Genomic DNA, 16,416 nt, shown 5'->3' with positions numbered 1-16,416 from the left:
TCACGCTGGGGCCAGAGTCCTCCGGGATCTCTCAGATGGCTGGGGGGACTAGGGAAGGGTAGGAGGACCTGGGCCCTCCTTCACTGCGTCCCGGTCCAGGATCAAGGAGAGAGATGCAAGGAGTGTGGTGTTTAGATGTGCTTGTAATTATTAGAACTGGGAGCACTGGCTGTTGGGAGTCTAAAAGGACAGGAAACAGGAAGGAGGGGGGAGGAGTTGAGGAGGCTGAGTGAGAGTTACAGAGGGTGCAGCAGCAGCTTGGTATAGAGGTTTCCACTGTAAAAATAAAGTCCTTGGCTTAGACCCCTCTGGCTCCTACTCCAGATCAGCCTCTTCCTACCTTCCCTGTTTCCCTTCAGTTTGGGGATGTGGGCCCAGCCTTCTCCTTCCACAGTCTCAGTAATTTAGAGCCCTAGTAGGTTGCGTGAGAGGGGGAAGGTAGCTTCCAAGCTCACTCCCAGAGTCCAGTTGTTCCCCCTAGTCAAAGAGAAGAGGGAAAGGGGGTGGGATCAGTTCCCCACTCTCCCAGATGAGTCTTACTCAGTCCTGGTCTTCCCCCATAGATGGCTCTGCTTCAGCAGCTACTACCTGCCTGCCTTCTTGCAGCCAGTCTCTCCCTTACTCTTACCCCCACTTGACTGCCAGAGCTCCCCTTTTAAGCAGGTCCTCCACAGGGAACCAGCCTGGCAGCTGCAGAGCCTCCTTGGCCCAGGACTATTCCACCACTCCTTTAATGTTAGTGAGGGGTCTGTAAACCCCATCATAGGACCCCAGGTCCTAGGACTAGTCTCCATTTGTCAGCACAAATTAAAGCAGTTTGAGAGCTGTTCTGGCAATCAGGGACTCCCAAGGCACATGGACTACCACCCAGCCATGCACATTTCCCTCAGCCACACCCCTGAGCCAGGGGCTAAGGATGGCAGAGACAGTACCACTAACACAACGCTACACTAACCACATGTTCCCCAACAGAGGTGGAATCTTCAAGGGGCTGGTAAAACTGGCTATAGAATTGCTTTGCGTCACTGGAAGCAGGTAGAGTGGTGCTAAGCATCTGGCCCACTGTCTCAAGAGTCTTTTCAGATCTAGCAGGGAAGTGAATAATCCAGGGTCTGTATATATGAAAAGAAATGTCTTGTATGCGTGATGTAATTTTTGATAATTGGTTTTGTATACATGATTATCTACAACCTTGCTATGTATTCTTATATACATGTACAACTGACATAAAACCAATGCGATTGCAAAAAGAAGGAAAGCAGATAAGAAAATTCTTTTCCTGATAAGTTATGCCTGTAAAAAGACTAGGTCCTTGATCATAAAGAATTTCAATTACTTAGCTATTGATTGGGATAACAATCAGGCAAAAATTAAAGAGAAGAAAGGATGCATAAAGGGTCATGGAGAATTGCTTACTTAGGCAGCTTGTGAAACAACCTGCAGAGTCTGGGGTTATTATGGACCTAATCCTAGGAAGCGGGCTAGTCCTGATATATCAGGTTGAGGTTGGGGAGCACCTAGCATCAGACCCCTCCTGTGTCCCTAGGCTTGAACTATTCATACAGACAGGCAAAAAAGAGGGAAGTAATAACAATTGATGGCTTTAATAAAGACAACTAAGGGAATTTTAAGTGGAATTGTAAACTATGAGGAATGCACCACCGGGGGAAAAGGGCATTTCCTATAGGAATTTTTCAGAGAGATATTAAACTTGCTCAGCTTGTCTCCCAGTGCTAAAATGAATCATGGGATGGTGAATCTACAGATTCCCATGCAACTTCTGGATATCAAACCAGTGTGCTTAAGTCTCCTGCCATTTCATTCCCAAGTCGCCTGGTTTGTGTCTCTTTATACATCATATTATAAATTTGCACTTGGCTCTGATTTGCAACATTTTTGCAAGCTGTTGAGCTGGAAGTTGATTTCATAAACCAAGCTCTGAAAATCTATTGAGCTCTTTACATTTCACAATACGCTAAAAACCACAAAAGACAGTAAATACTTTCATCCAAAATTTTGCCAGGACTGTACCACAAATTGTGTCCAGCTCGTGTCAGTAATTTCATTGGGGGACATGGATCAGCATTCATGTCACATTCCCCTTAGTACCTGGCCTGGGCCGGGGAAGCTAATGATCCAACCAGCGGAGCAAATTCAGGGATGAATCCTGATCAGATGCCACCTGAGACACATTGTGCATATGCTAAGGAGTATATTCTTTTTGGTTTTGAGCTACCATACAATGTACTAACAACCTGTCAGTAATGAAAAAGTATCCAAAGATCTTGCCATCTCCCTCAAACATATCCTCTACAAATGATATATATGGACCGGCTCTCTTCATTTCCTAATTTTTTGGAGGAAGTTTCCTACCTCACAGCTACTCTACACATTTCCCCCACTGTTTGATTTCAAAATCTGATCAACATCAAAAGAGGTTGAAGATGGCTTTAACGCATTTCAAGTAGTGTTCTAACAGCTTTAATGACTGTGGGACTTTTTCCCCCCTTTAAAGCAGATCATGCCTTTCCTGTGATGCCTTTTTGTATTCAGACACTTGTGAACAGAGTCTCCAGTCAGAGGTTCAACAACATCTGTTAGCTTGCAAAAAAAAAAAAATTCTTCCAGCGATTAGGTGGTTAACTGAAATATACAGCATCCTTGCAAACAATAAACTGCTCTTCTACTAAATTGATTGCAAGATGTACAACAAAAGGCTTCAGCCAGCACTATAATTTTGTGTAATCTTAAATACAACTGGGGCTCATTCAGACATTGAGAAAAAAAAAAAAAGCATGTAAGGTCATTTAGCCACCTGCAAAACCTGGACAACTAAACTAAAGAGCACTAGAGATACAGGGATAATATATCCATATATGTAGTTAGTGCCTATAGCAGTTACATTTTCATGCTCTGTATTCAATCCAAAACAAATTGTCTGTTTATAATTAAAATACAGTCCTGCTTCCAAGAGTCCTGCCTCAAGGGGACTAGTTGTATACCACAGGCCAGATACATTTGTGGTGTAACATCACCGAAGCTGATGGAGTTACACCAATGCAGAATTTGGCCTTGTGTCTTATCTACACTGATGCAATTCAACTTTTAAGGGACAATTATGGGGTTTCCTCCTAAGTTTAGGCCAAGTTTTCTCCAAAACATGTCAAGGAAAAGGCTACAAGAGAAAGAGCTGGAGGCTCTGTTTTTTATTTTGTTTTATTGTTGCATTTAAGAATATTCAGATATTACAAACTTTCATTGGATCTGTTTTGTATATATGAAATTTTACAACCTGTTACCTATAATACATTTCTAAATAAGAGAGAAATAGTAAGAGGTCACAGCAAAATACTGCAGTCCTAAGGACATTAAATACTACAATTACAGAAAGCCTAGTCGGAAGTAATTTGTGGATCCAGGAAATTCCGCTTAATCTGAGATGAATTTAACAAAACCTATTTTCCAGCTTGACTGTATTGCTTGGGAGCCTGGTGGCAAATATGGGATGTTAATTCTAGGGCATTTTAAAAGCAGTTTTAAATGCTATAGGCTCAATTCTGATCTCACTTATACTGATGAAATTTCATTGGATTTACACTGTTGTATAAGAGAGAAGAATCAGAATTTATATATGGGAAAGGAACTAAGAACACAGGGTCAGATCCTCTGGTCTTGATGCAAGACCAGGGGAAAGGAGGAGACACTTGCAGTAGTAAGCTATCATAACACTCACCTAATCCTAGGGCTAGGCTAGTCTCTGATGTAAATAAGAGCAACCTTATGGTTATTGTACATTGAGATGCCCATGGCCCCAAGGGCCTGATCCAGAAACCAGGGATTGTAATGGCATAGGAACCCCCTGGATATGCCTGCTTTCACCAGAGAATATTCCCTGTCCTGGACACTGGGAAGAGGTGGTTGCACACCAGGGTACTTGTACGCCAGCAAAGGATTCAGGGAGCTGATTCTGCTAGCTTTACAGTTGCCAGAGCAGTACAAACAGCTGAGGTGGGGTCCCGGATGTGGCATCCTGGAAAGGGTGGTGAGGAGAATAATAAGGAGGAGAAGTTAACTGGTGAATGTTACATCTGCTCAAGCTCATTGCTGAGCTCCATATAAGAACTGTAATACTGAGTGGATCTTTTTAGCTTCTTGACTTTGTGTTAACATCAAGACCATTTATTGATCAGGACAATTATGGTAATCAAGCACAAACTGACCAACGTACATACAATTTATTCTTTCCCGCTCGCATTCTTGCTTTGAGTCGACAAGCAAACAGTCTTCTTACAAATCAATGTAGAGCAAATGCTATCAACTATTTAAAATACTTTTAGTTATGAAAAATAAACTACATCATACGTGCAAAAGTTAAAGGCACTTTGACCTGATACAAGACAGCCACAAATTCAGAGCTTCTTCCAGCATCAGGCACAAGCAGCAGAAGAAAAATGCTTTAAGCATTCTTCAGAATCACATTCCAGAAGCTAATCTCTGGATCATACAGCTTTTCTTTCTGAAGCAATGATAAAACCATAACGGCTTTACTCAGCTTCTTAATGCAATGATCAGTCTGAAAAAATGAAAGTGCAGACAAAAATTTCATAAATACAGCAAATATTTTTCTTGGTGTTTTGTTTTAACCATAGCTGGGAAGCGTGGTAATGAAGGAGGGGAAAATGTTGAGGAAGGAAATAAATTGCTGCTATTCTTTATTTTAGGATACTTTAAATCTGATTAATTTTGAAAGTAGGGAGAATGGCAAGGCTGGTTAGGCAACTCCATCAGTGCTGTTTATACGAATGATAAGTGTTTGCACATTTTCCTTGCTTACAGTGCTTGTTGGGCATCAAAATAACATGAGAATTATTTGACCTACAAATATCCTTCTCCATCAATAGATCTATTTTGTACTCCATATTATTTATTAGCATATATAGGAGTTCAAGATCAGAAATAGAAAATAATGGCCCTATAACTTGCAAAAATGCCCAACAGTGGAACATAATGCCCAGTCACAGGCCGAGAGCATTCTTTATTTCCTGCTAGAGCTTCCTTTGGTAAGCCAAGGGAAAATGGATTTCTTTAAAAATGCCAGTTAACATCGCATATACATTACTATTTATTACTGGTTTTGCAGCACTATATGGCATCCCCAGTCATTGACCAGGACCCCATTGTGGTAGGTGCTGTACAAATGCAGAACAAAGATGATCGCTGCCCCTAAAGAGCTCTCAATCTACGTTGCTTCATAAATGAAAGGAAAGAACGTCTACTCTCGCAACTGCCACTGATCAGCACTTCCTTCACTGTTCTCATCTCTAGTTTTAAAGGGGATGACATTCCCTTCCACACATCACCTCCTCTGTTGCTTTTCCCCGGTTTACCATCTCTCAGCAGCAGCAAGGTGGTTGGATTTTTTCCTGAGCAGCCGCAGCCAGCAACTTGGGGACTCAAATGGGCTCCACTGTGCTTTCTATCAGCTTCAGCAGCACTTCAAAGGATGCAGCAAAGAATTATGTGGAATAGCGGAGATCCAAATGCAGACTACAGACATCAGTAAACTTGATATATTAAGGAAGGGAGAAAACATCACCTCAGAAACCTGAAGTAGTAAAGAAGGATTGAAAACAACACCACGACTGTCATATTTGGCAATAGCTAAAGCATGAGTTTCATAAAATACGACCTCAACCTCTTCCAGCAGATATTAGAGTCTATCTAACTGGATGCGGCCATGGCTGGAGATTGCTCAGTTTCTCCTCTCCTGTGTAGCTTATTATATGGCTCTTAAATCAAGCGTGGGCTAACGATTTCAACTAAAGCTATTTTGTTTTCACTTTTTTTCTAAAAACAATGACCATCTAAGAAGCATTTGGTCAACACTAAGCTTTACTAAAAGACGACCTTACATCTTACTGAGAAGAAGGAGCTGTTACACTAGTTTTGGTACAATATGCGGATGAAGAGAAAGAGCTCCATCCAAATTCTCCTTTATAGACCCGTTGGCATTACTGTGCATGCATCACTTCTTGTAAAAAATATTTACTAAATCATCAGGCAGAACTTGCGCCAGTAAATTTTTAGCAAACATAAGAAACAGATCTGATTGGAATATTTTACATTTTGAAATTTAAACAACATTTCAAATTTCAGAATATTAAAATCCAGAAAAATGTTCCCCCCTCAAAGGGCTGAACTCAGGGCATCTGGAACTAAAGTTTTAGCCTCTGCACCTTGGGCTAAACAACTGAGTCTCGTAAGTGGCACCTGTAGCAGATTTATAGTCACTTTGGATTAGGCACAGTGGGGGAAGCATTACACACACTGAACAGCAGGCTGTATATAAACATTTGTCTAGAACAAGTACCACAGACTACAAGAAAAACCTCCACAAAAATAAAAAATTTCAAGTATTTTCCTTCACACAAAAAGGTTACTTTATCTAAGAGGAATTTCTCTTGTATGTGTTGCCTGATAGACATGTTATTGTTATCGTCCTCAACCCTGGGAAAAATAGAAGTCTTGCTAATGGGTGGAGGTCACCATTATGAGATTGCTTTCTCTGTCATCGTGCTCCTGCTTATTGAGAGAGCCCATTCAGAGGCAGTGAGTGAAGGATCTTGGTGGTACTTTTAATCTTTTAATGACAGCCTTTCCAGAGAAATCCATGTATCAGTTGTGGCACAAAGTGTTATTTTCAGTTGGAGGTTGTTGTCATATTTATTCTGTAATGACCTTGCAACAAGAACAAATAGCCTTGTGACCATGAGGGCTCCATTACTGTAATTCCCCCACAGCAGGACTTCCAGTACTCCATCTCAGTCACTTACTGCTCATGTAGAATGCAGAAAAGTGCGTTTGCTCCTTGGATTGAGCAACCATGTTCACATTACGCCCACCCTGTGTTCTTCACCCTGGGTAAGAGGAAAGTGGCAGATTGATCATTCTGACCAGGTTTTTAAGGTCCTTAACTGTGCAGACCCTGGCCTTGTACATATAGGTATCTCCTCTTTGACACCTCCTGCCTAATGAGGATCCCACCTACTTTAACTCAAGACAGGACGGTGGTTGTGCCCTGGATATAGCAAGTCCTTCAATGAACATGAGCCAAGTCTTGGAGCAAAGCTGGGCCAGTTTATGGCCTTCAGTGGAAACCATGTTTGTTCATGAATTAGACATGAAAAGCAAGCAGATCTTGGCTGACTTTTGCTTTGAATCCATCTTGCTTAAACGAACCCTGAGTGCAGGTCAGGCGTGAAACCTAGGGGAGTGAAGCCCAGGAGGGCCTGAACTCCAGGTGAGACAAAACTAAGAAGAAAAAGTTCATAAAATTCCCCCCAAGCCAAAACGATCACATTTTGCTGAGCACTGAATTATTTATGAACCAGTTAGTTAATGTTTGTAGAATGCATTGCATATGTAAATTGCTACAAAAATGCTAAGAATTATTAGTTTCCCCTGCAGTCCCAAATGTAATGAACTTTCCTTTGGAAGCCATATGAATCCATAACAGCTCATTACAACAATTCGATAGCCAGGCTGTCCCCACTGCTTGGTGTTTTGCAGAAATTTGATCATATCACTATTAAATTGCTGGTTAGCTGACGGACCCCAGTCAGACCCAGACTGCATCATTGCATTTCTCCACAGAAACCTTTGCTCTGGATCATGCTTGTTTTAATTCCTTCACGGATCACATTCTGTTTAATGGTAATTTGATTTTGCATCGCAAGACCCAGCTGTACATTAGGAGGTCGCAACCTTCCCATTTATCACTTAAAGTAACTATTTTTCCCCCAAGTTCCATCAGGTTAAAAGAGTTAGCAATTTTTCTCCTTGAAGTGTCCCTTCAGCATGACCGAGATGTATCACAGATCAGTGTAGCTATGAATGCATTACAACATTAGTCATCAATTAGTTTTAAACCACCACTACAATATATCATTTATCTAGCCTGCTGTAGCACTATTGTGAACATTTAATTTTTTAAGGCATCTTGATTTTTAACCTGGCGGCTGCATCCCTCCTTTGTCTCCTCTACAGACATCTCCTTAAGGAACAATAAAAATTAGATTTGTTTGACCTGCACTCAGGGTTCGTTTAAGCAAGATGGATTTTAATTGCGCTGCTTGGTCTACCAGACAGCTTTTATGTAATATTCCAGACATTTACGCTCTGTCTTTTGCCTTTCTGTAGGCAGGTGTGTGCACCCACCGACGCTTGTAAAGCAGCTCTTACAATTCATTTCACATCTCTACGATAATCCACTGGGAAATTGCTTATTCTGAGATACCATTGACATCTAATTAAGGGCTCAAGTCATTGCCACATTTCCTAATAACATTTTCTTTCCTCTTCAATGTTCAACTTTTACTGTATGGGTAACTCTCAAAGGACATTGCTGCACACTGAACTCCCTGTGTTATCATGATACAATATGTAATGCTCATCTCTGTAGTGCCTGCTGTTGGGAATGCATGATACTGAGACTTATTTCTTTAGCTGTTTGCCCTCTCTGCCACCCTACCTCCCCACCTCATACACACAATATCTTTGTAACATTCTCAGGACACTTTACTGCATTTATGATTTGAAGGGACCTAGGGAGCAAAAGGCAGTGGGGAAAACTGGCATGTGAGCTGCGTCTCCATTGGTCCAGCTGTTGCGGTGAGGGGAATCTAATGGAGAGTCTTCTCTCCATTCTGATCCTATTCTTGACGAGGGGTGGGGAGGATGATCTGGAGATGACATCCTCCTCTTTCCCTTTTCTTCCAGCTTCTAAAGGGTAAGATTCATCTGGCCTGTAAACTGCCAAATCAGCACAGAGCTGCAAGCCCCCTAAGTAGTTTCTTGTGCCGGCGTTTGTTTCTGATCTATTCTCCGCTTGATTCCCATTCACATAATTCCCATTAGCATTGGATGCCTAATGAAAGAACAAGTCTGTGAGTGAGAAGAGTCTCTCCTATTCATGTCAACGGATGTTAAGTGCATAAATTCTTTGCATGCTGGTGGGAGAATCCTCAGGAGAGCAGAAATATAAAAGGTAAGAGATTTGTTATGCTGCGGTGTCACTGATCCAACATGTCAGATGTGTGGGTGCTCTAGTGTGCACATTACTCTAAACAACATGTAAATAGGGACAAATCCAGCTCTTTTCTCCTCAGCCTTAGAGGACTCACAAACAGCAGAACCAGTGTGGTTCCACTACAGAAGACAAGGACTGGATTGGCGAGACCATTTCCACAGAGGATCCTTGTGCTGTGGGTGGGGATGGGGATACAGGAAAGTGAGCAAAGGAGTGGGGGCCAATGCTGAGGGAACCTCCTGTCTTTCCTACATGGAGGGACATGCTAGAAGCTGGAAAAACTGCCACAGAGAAGCCATTTGTCTACCTCCTCTCACACAGAATATCTCCCTCGTGCCCACTCCAGTCAGTCAGGCTGGGCACTAGGGAACAAGGTTGGCCCATAGCGGTAGGTGTACTACAAAACATTTACATTAGAATAATATTAAAGAACTGGTTTTGGAATATAGATATTGACGAATTAGAGCAGACTACTGGTCCATCTCTGTCTCAAGACTCTTTCTCTGACAATGGCTTATGCAAGCTACTTCAGACAAAAGCATGGAACTCCTATATTACATTCAATTGTTCAATATTTTTTGATGGCGCAAAACTTCTCTCTTATCTCATCTGGTCTTTGGTGGATTCACTTAAATCCTAAATGGGGGAGACTGATAGATTCTGTAGCTGTCTATACCTTAAACTGTAGCCTTAACTTGCTGTTCTTGTTCATGTAAATATTAGATAGTGGACCAAGCTGCAGAGTTTGGGTGCCAATCTGAACTCTTCCAAAGTGTGAGAGCTGTATGATCTAGAGTTTTGAGTCAGGCTCAAGGCTAACAGATCTCTCTTTTTACATCATAAGGTGTTTGACATAAAATCCTGTCTATTCTAATGCCCAGAGATGGAAATTTCTTCAAGGTGCTCAATGGCCTGAGCCCAGGATATCTAAAAGATCATCGAACACTCCAAGATGAAGACCATGGTCAACAATTCCACTTCTGAGACATACCAGAGGCTAAAGCTCATCTGTGCGAGAGATTTCTCAGGGGGCTGTCAGAGACTGTGAAACAACCTCCCACAGGAATGAAGGACCATTGCAAACCTCCCCAGGACCGTCCCCGTTGGTGCTGCTAGTCCATCAATAACTACCCTGCAAGGTCATGTAACAGTGCTGTTCTCTTATCTCCTCTGACCAAAGCCATGACACTCGGGGACCATTCATTTAGAACATTAGGCAAAAGCCAATTACAGATGGGCCTGAGCTACAAAATGTGGATCCAGAATTCTAACCCCTTAATACCAGATGAGTTCAGATCTAGGGTTCTGGATTGGCTCATTATAGAGAAACAGGCTGGAATGTTTAACACCGAGGAGTCAGGTTTGCTGGAAAGAAGGCACAATACTCATTAAATGTACAAACATCCAGTTCACACAGTTTGCTCAGGCTTCCGGCAACATCCAACACACACTGCACACATTTGTTAGTATAAGTTACTCCTAAATTAGCATAATGTCTTTTCATTTGCACAGTTATTCCCACACTTGCAACATGAGACCACTTCTTATAAGGGCTAGCATTGGAATTTGGATTCAGATCTGAGTTGGGATTCCAAAAGCCCCTAGTTCAGAGGTGTTTGGATCCGGGGGGGTTGGCTCGGGACCATCTACAAAGCCAAGGGAAAACTAAATGCACATCAGCACTGCTGTGCATTTGTTCCTTTAATAACATTTTCTACATGTTTGCAGAGCAGCAGCATGAACTGACGCAGTTGCTCCCAATGAGATTTACGGAATGTATACACTGAACAATGTTGAGGTAAACCACTGAGGAAGGGCCAAGTACATCAATTAATCCTGTCCCTCCATAGGCTGCATTTTCACAAACTGAAGGTTTGGAATATTGGCGAACTTTTCCCTTTGTGAATTGGATTAAGACGCATCCCTGTGCAAAGGAGTTAATATAACAGGAGTTGTTAGAGTATGTGTCACACACATGAGGCTGCCTGTCACATGTTCCCTGATATAGGACTTTGTTGCAGTGGATTTGTTGAACATCACCTTTTCCCCCCAACCTCACCAGATACTACATTAAACAGACAGGAAAATATAGCATTGACACTTTGGGTGCATATTGCACTTCCTCAGCGGAAATTACATCGGTTGTGTGTTGGTTTGTTTAAATTATTCAGGTCAACTCAGTGCTAATAAAAAGTGCTGCTCTGACATCCCTAGAGACGAAGCCCTCTCTTTATTCCCAGAACAAGCCCACCTCAGGCAGTGACAATTAGAGCTTCCCACACGCTGCCTGTTTCTCATCCCGAACCTACTTGGCGGCACCACTGCACTGAACGAGAAGGTACTTCAGTCCCCAGGCTGACTCATTCTTTGTGGCCTCTGTGGAGGCTGCCATGCAGGGAACAGTTAGTGCCAGTTGGGATGGTAATAGGAAGGGGGCATGTTGAAATGCTGCCAAACGTTTTACAAACTGCGTATCTGAAGCCATCCACAAAGCTGAGAAATATTTAAATCACTTCAAGGTGAGTCAAAGTGGAACTATTTCCTCGGCATTCCCTCCTCCTCCCACAGATGCACCAAACTTTGGGTAAAATGCAGGGCCTGTCTGACTGGTTTCTTGGGACTTCTAAAACACAGCACACAGTGAGCACCAGCAGAGGGCTCACAGACTATTTAAAGGGATACTGCCTGCCTTCTAAGATCTAAACCAGTGGTTCTCAAACTTATTTGATCGGCCCCCCCTCTTTATGTCTAGTCGTTTAACACGCCTCCCCCCACGTACACATACCACCACCCAGCTCTGAAGGCAGCACGTGCCAGCTGCAGCACAGAAGTAAGGGTGGCAATATGAAAAGTGGTATTCATCAAGATCACTTTTCACAGCAGACTTAGGCTTTGTCTACACTAACCCTTGTGCTGGTAAAACTTTTGTCGGTCAGGGGTGTGAAAAAACAAACCCTTGACCGACATAAACTTCACCGACAAAAGTGCTGGTGTGGATAGCACTATATCAGCGAGAGGCTCTCCTGTCGACATAGGTAACGCCGCCCATTGGGGGTGGTTTAATTATGCCAGCAGGAGAGCTCTTTCCTGCCGGCAAAGAGTGACTACACGGGAGACCTTACAGCGGCAGAGCTGTAACGGTACAGCTCTGCCACTGCAAAGTCCATAGTGTAGACATAGCCTTAGAAGTAAGAGTGCAGCAGCGCAGAAGTAAGAGAGGAAATGTGAAGAGTGACATTTGTCGATATCGCTTTTGACAGCAGACTTAGTGCCCCATTGCCACTCTTACTTCTGCACTGCTGCTGCCACCCCAGGGCTGACAGCCAGAGCCCCGCCGCCTCCAGGAGAGGGACTGGGGGGAGCGGGGGAAGGACAGCCAGTGAGGGATTGAGGGAGGAAGGGAAGGGAGACCCGAGCCTAGCTGGCAGGGCTCCGGCTGTGCCATTTATCCTCGCCTGCTGGGTGTGCACGGCCCTTCTGCATGAGCCCCAGCCACCCGTGGCTGACAGCCAGAGCTTTTCAATTAAAAAAAGAAAAGCACACAACTCACGCCTCCCTTGACACATTCCTGTGCCTGCCTTGGGAGGCCCGCCCCATAGTTTGAGAATGCTGCTCTAAAAAATTCAGATGAACATAGGTCACTGTTTTCAAGCTTTTCTCTGCAACCATGAGGCTAGAAACTTACTTTAAAAAAAAAAAGAGGGCTAAGATTCTCATGTAATCACAAGACTCCAGGAGCAGAAGCTTTAGGAAGAACACCAAAGACTCAGAGATAAAATCATGAGTGTTGACAGCATTGTGTTCGCTCCTCCTTCCAAATTTCCAGGCACTCCTCCCTGTCCCACCAAACCCCTCTCATTCTCCCTCACCTCAACCCCTCTCCCTCAGCACACCTGTCTCCTTTCCTCCCTGAAACCTGTCTCTTTCCCCAGCTTCCAGCCACAAGGGCCCTCCCTGGGTCTGCATCCCTCCTTAGCTCCCCTCTCCAACCCATTCAAGCCTGTGCCCCCTTGGGTTCCTTCCCATCTCATGTCCCCCATAATGCCCTCCCCTGCCATGTTTCCAACCCACCCCCCATACATACCTGACTCTTTTATGGTGGGGGAAGGAGGCGGCGGCGTTGGTGCCATGGTGGGCACTGGGCAGGGAGCCAAAGCTCAGTCTCTCCTCTGGCCCACTAGCCTGTGCTCTGCCAAGCCCCCGTGCTCTGCACTCAGGCAGCCGGTAGTTGCTCCAGAACAGGGGCCAGAGGCAGGGGACTGCCACTGTAGCTGCCCCTTCCCTGGCCCTGATCAGTGGATGAGGTGGGGATAGAGTGTACGCTGAGCCTGAGGCTGCGCCTTCCTCCTCCATCCCCTGCTGCCTTCCTTCTGCCCCTCAAGAGGTGGGGGGGGCAGGGGACGAAAGTAGGGGCGGGTGGAGAAACACAATGTTCTCCTCCTCAAGCTGAAAGTTGGGGGAGGGGAAGATGGCTCCCTCCCATTCATCCTAAAATTACACCAATGGGGTCTGAAGAAGTTTTTTTGGCCATTTTTGTGAGGCATAGACAAATAAAAGGCCAGGACTGGTGCTGCTGGGTGGTGGCAGGTACCAAGGAGGTGTCTGTGATCTCTCCTGTGTCTCCCCGCAAGACTGCCTCTGTGCTCTCCCCCTCACAACCGTACATTTACACCCCTGGATTAGAAGGGGCTGATGGATACACTCTCTTCCTGCCCACTTGGTCCGTGCATGTTCTGGGAGCCAGCACTTTCAGGGGGCAAACTGGCCTTTTGCCTTTGTCTTCCCCTGAGGGAAGAGTCTGACACTGTCTCTGTGCTGCTGAGCAGGAGAGGAATGGGGGTAGAACTTGAGAATGGCACAGGGACATATCACAACTCTCCTGAGCCTGGCTTGCTTCTTCTGCACCCTGCCCACAGGAGAAGTCTATCTGGGACCCTACTGAAGCCCTTCCGTAGCCCATAGCCCTGTGGGGGTCAGAACGCTCCCTTGAAAGTCCTCTTGAAACAGGTTAGAGTGGAATCACCATGGCCTTAGGGTGTTAGATATTTTTCATAGCATGGACAATAGCATGGATTCTCTCCTGGCCCACTTCCCCTCCTAACAGTAGCAGAACAGCCCTATGGCAACTACAGCAGATTTGCTGACAGGAAAAGTAGCATTAGGAAAATATTTAAGGTATATTTAGCTTTCTTTTAATGCAATTTAGCAAGGGGAGAACCAGCACCAGCTCCAAGTAAATAAACACACGTCCACGGAGCACAGTTTGGAAACCTCTGCCATAGGGTATAAAAACTCGAGAGGTGCAGCTGCCCTAAATAGAGTTTGCGGGAAAGCCCTCACAGAGGGCAGCGAGATGCTCTGTTTGGAACACGGAGCTAGGAAACCTGGGTTCTAATTCCAGCTCTGCAGCCATCTTGCTGTTTAAGACTGGGCAGATTCTTCAATTTCTCTCGGCTTCAGCTTCTCCATAATAGATGCTCCAATAACAAACCAGTTTGAGGTCTTCTGATGAAAGATGCTTTTATTATTATTTAATATTTGTTTGTTGTAGGGGCCAGGATAAGCTGGGAGCTTTCCAAATATGCATGAAAGGACAATTCTTGAGCTCACAGTCTAACAGCCAGTAGAAAAATAGACAAAGGGTAGGGAAGTGGGACAACAATAGACAACTTACATAAGAATGAACCAGGCATAGGGGCTAGGTGGGGGAAGGCCTGGAGGAGATTGTGGGGGAAGCTGATAAATGAGGGGACCTGGCTGGGAACAATGGAGGAGCAGAGACGGTAGGGAGGCAGTATGAAGTATGTAAATACAAAGTATTATTAGGATTAATAAATTCTCAGTTTGGAAGGTGATGAAACCTGAGTTCCATTGCTTAAGAGTGAAACAGCAACAGACACTTATTGGATCCTGTTACTTAGGGCTAGTCTACACTTACCGTCCGGGTCAACGCGGTGAGTTCGACTTCTCGGAGTTCGAACTATCGCGTCTGATCTAGACGCGATAGTTCGAACTCCGGAAGCGCCGCGGTCGACTCCGGTACTCCACCACTGCAAAAGGCGGTGGCGGAGTCGACCTTGGAGCCGCGGACTTCGATCCCGCGGCGTCTGGATGGGTAAGTAGTTCGAACTAGGGTACTTCGAGTTCAGCTACGCTATTCACGTAGCTGAACTTGCGTACCCTAGTTCGACCCCCGCCCTTAGTGTAGACCTGCCCTTACAGAACTCTAAAAGAAACAAAGATAGGGGAGGGCGAGAGAGGAATTTACCATTGCAGCTAAAATCAAGGCATCTCTCTAGAAATAATGCAGGCTCGCTGCATTATCTATGACAGGTTTCAGAGTAGCAGCCGTGTTAGTCTGTATCCGCAAAAAGAACAGGAGTACTTGTGGCACCTTAAAGACTAACAAATTTATTTTAGCATGAGCTTTCGTGAGCTACAGCTCACTTCTTCGAAGAAGTGAGCTGTAGCTCACGAAAGCTCATGCTAAAATAGAAGTGAGCTGTAGCTCACGAAAGCTCATGCTAAAATAAATTTGTTAGTCTTTAAGGTGCCACAAGTACTCCTGTTCTTTTTGCATTATCTATGGATCTCAACTGCTTCTAAAAGCAGTGTTCAGAGCCAAGTACCGGCTTCAGGCAAAAGAATAAGTGAGAGAGTTATCGTCGTTCTGTGAATGCATTTAATGGTAGCATATTAGCCAAGATGCTCTACCAGTCCTTCCTTTAAAAATAAAATCAAGTAAATATGACAAATTCCATCCCAGTATAAGTGTGTGTCACTCCTTTATCTTCAGCGGAGTGGCACTCATTTACCTCTGTTGTGAATGTAGCCCGTTAAGTCCATTCTAGTTCTACTGGCTTCCAGTCAGGGTTTGCATAGACCAAGTTCTCCTGCTGAAATATAAAGCCCTAGATAACCTGTCTAACTGATCGCTTTGATCTATGGACCCCCTTTATCTGTAGGGGCAGTTGAGGGTTCATGAAACACCCAGATCTCCATGGAGACAGCAATATTGACAAGAGTCAATATAGAGATAAGTCACCTTGGGAAGTCTCAATCCACTGTCCCCATCTCCCCTGACTACATGTTCTGGCGACTATTATCTAAAGCTGATTGTATCATTTGTTATGCTATAAGAAGAACATGCTGATTTGAGCACACAAAGAATGGAACCCAAGAGGTCTGTGAGTATGGATCTTCCACACTCATTAAAGTAATATAATAATCACCTTTCATGAGGGAGACATATGATATATGCCTTGAGCTATAAAATTCTTAACAGCATCATGAGCTGCAGATTATTAGAAGAACTAATGAGCCCAACC

At 44.2% G+C, this 16,416-nt stretch overlaps 1 protein-coding gene across 5 annotated transcripts in view; it reads right to left on the bottom strand.

Annotated features, from left to right (window-relative positions):
* Nucleotides 1-16,416, bottom strand: part of FGGY (FGGY carbohydrate kinase domain containing) — a 372,408-nt gene that overhangs the window by 214,388 nt on the left and 141,604 nt on the right. For 2 of the 5 annotated variants that reach the window (XM_045026481.1, XM_045026479.1), the window contains exon 3: nucleotides 6,834-6,917. The exons of the other annotated variants lie outside the window; for them this stretch is intronic. In XM_045026481.1, coding sequence (XP_044882416.1) covers nucleotides 6,834-6,885 — 52 coding nt within the window. In that variant the 5' untranslated portion in view covers nucleotides 6,886-6,917. The remainder of the gene's footprint in view (nucleotides 1-6,833; nucleotides 6,918-16,416) is intronic. 5 annotated transcript variants of the gene reach the window in all.

The sequence above is a fragment of the Mauremys mutica genome, chromosome 8, assembly GCF_020497125.1.
Source record: "Mauremys mutica isolate MM-2020 ecotype Southern chromosome 8, ASM2049712v1, whole genome shotgun sequence".
Classification (NCBI taxonomy): domain Eukaryota; kingdom Metazoa; phylum Chordata; order Testudines; family Geoemydidae; genus Mauremys; species Mauremys mutica.
This window is presented reverse-complemented; position numbering and strand designations above follow the sequence as displayed.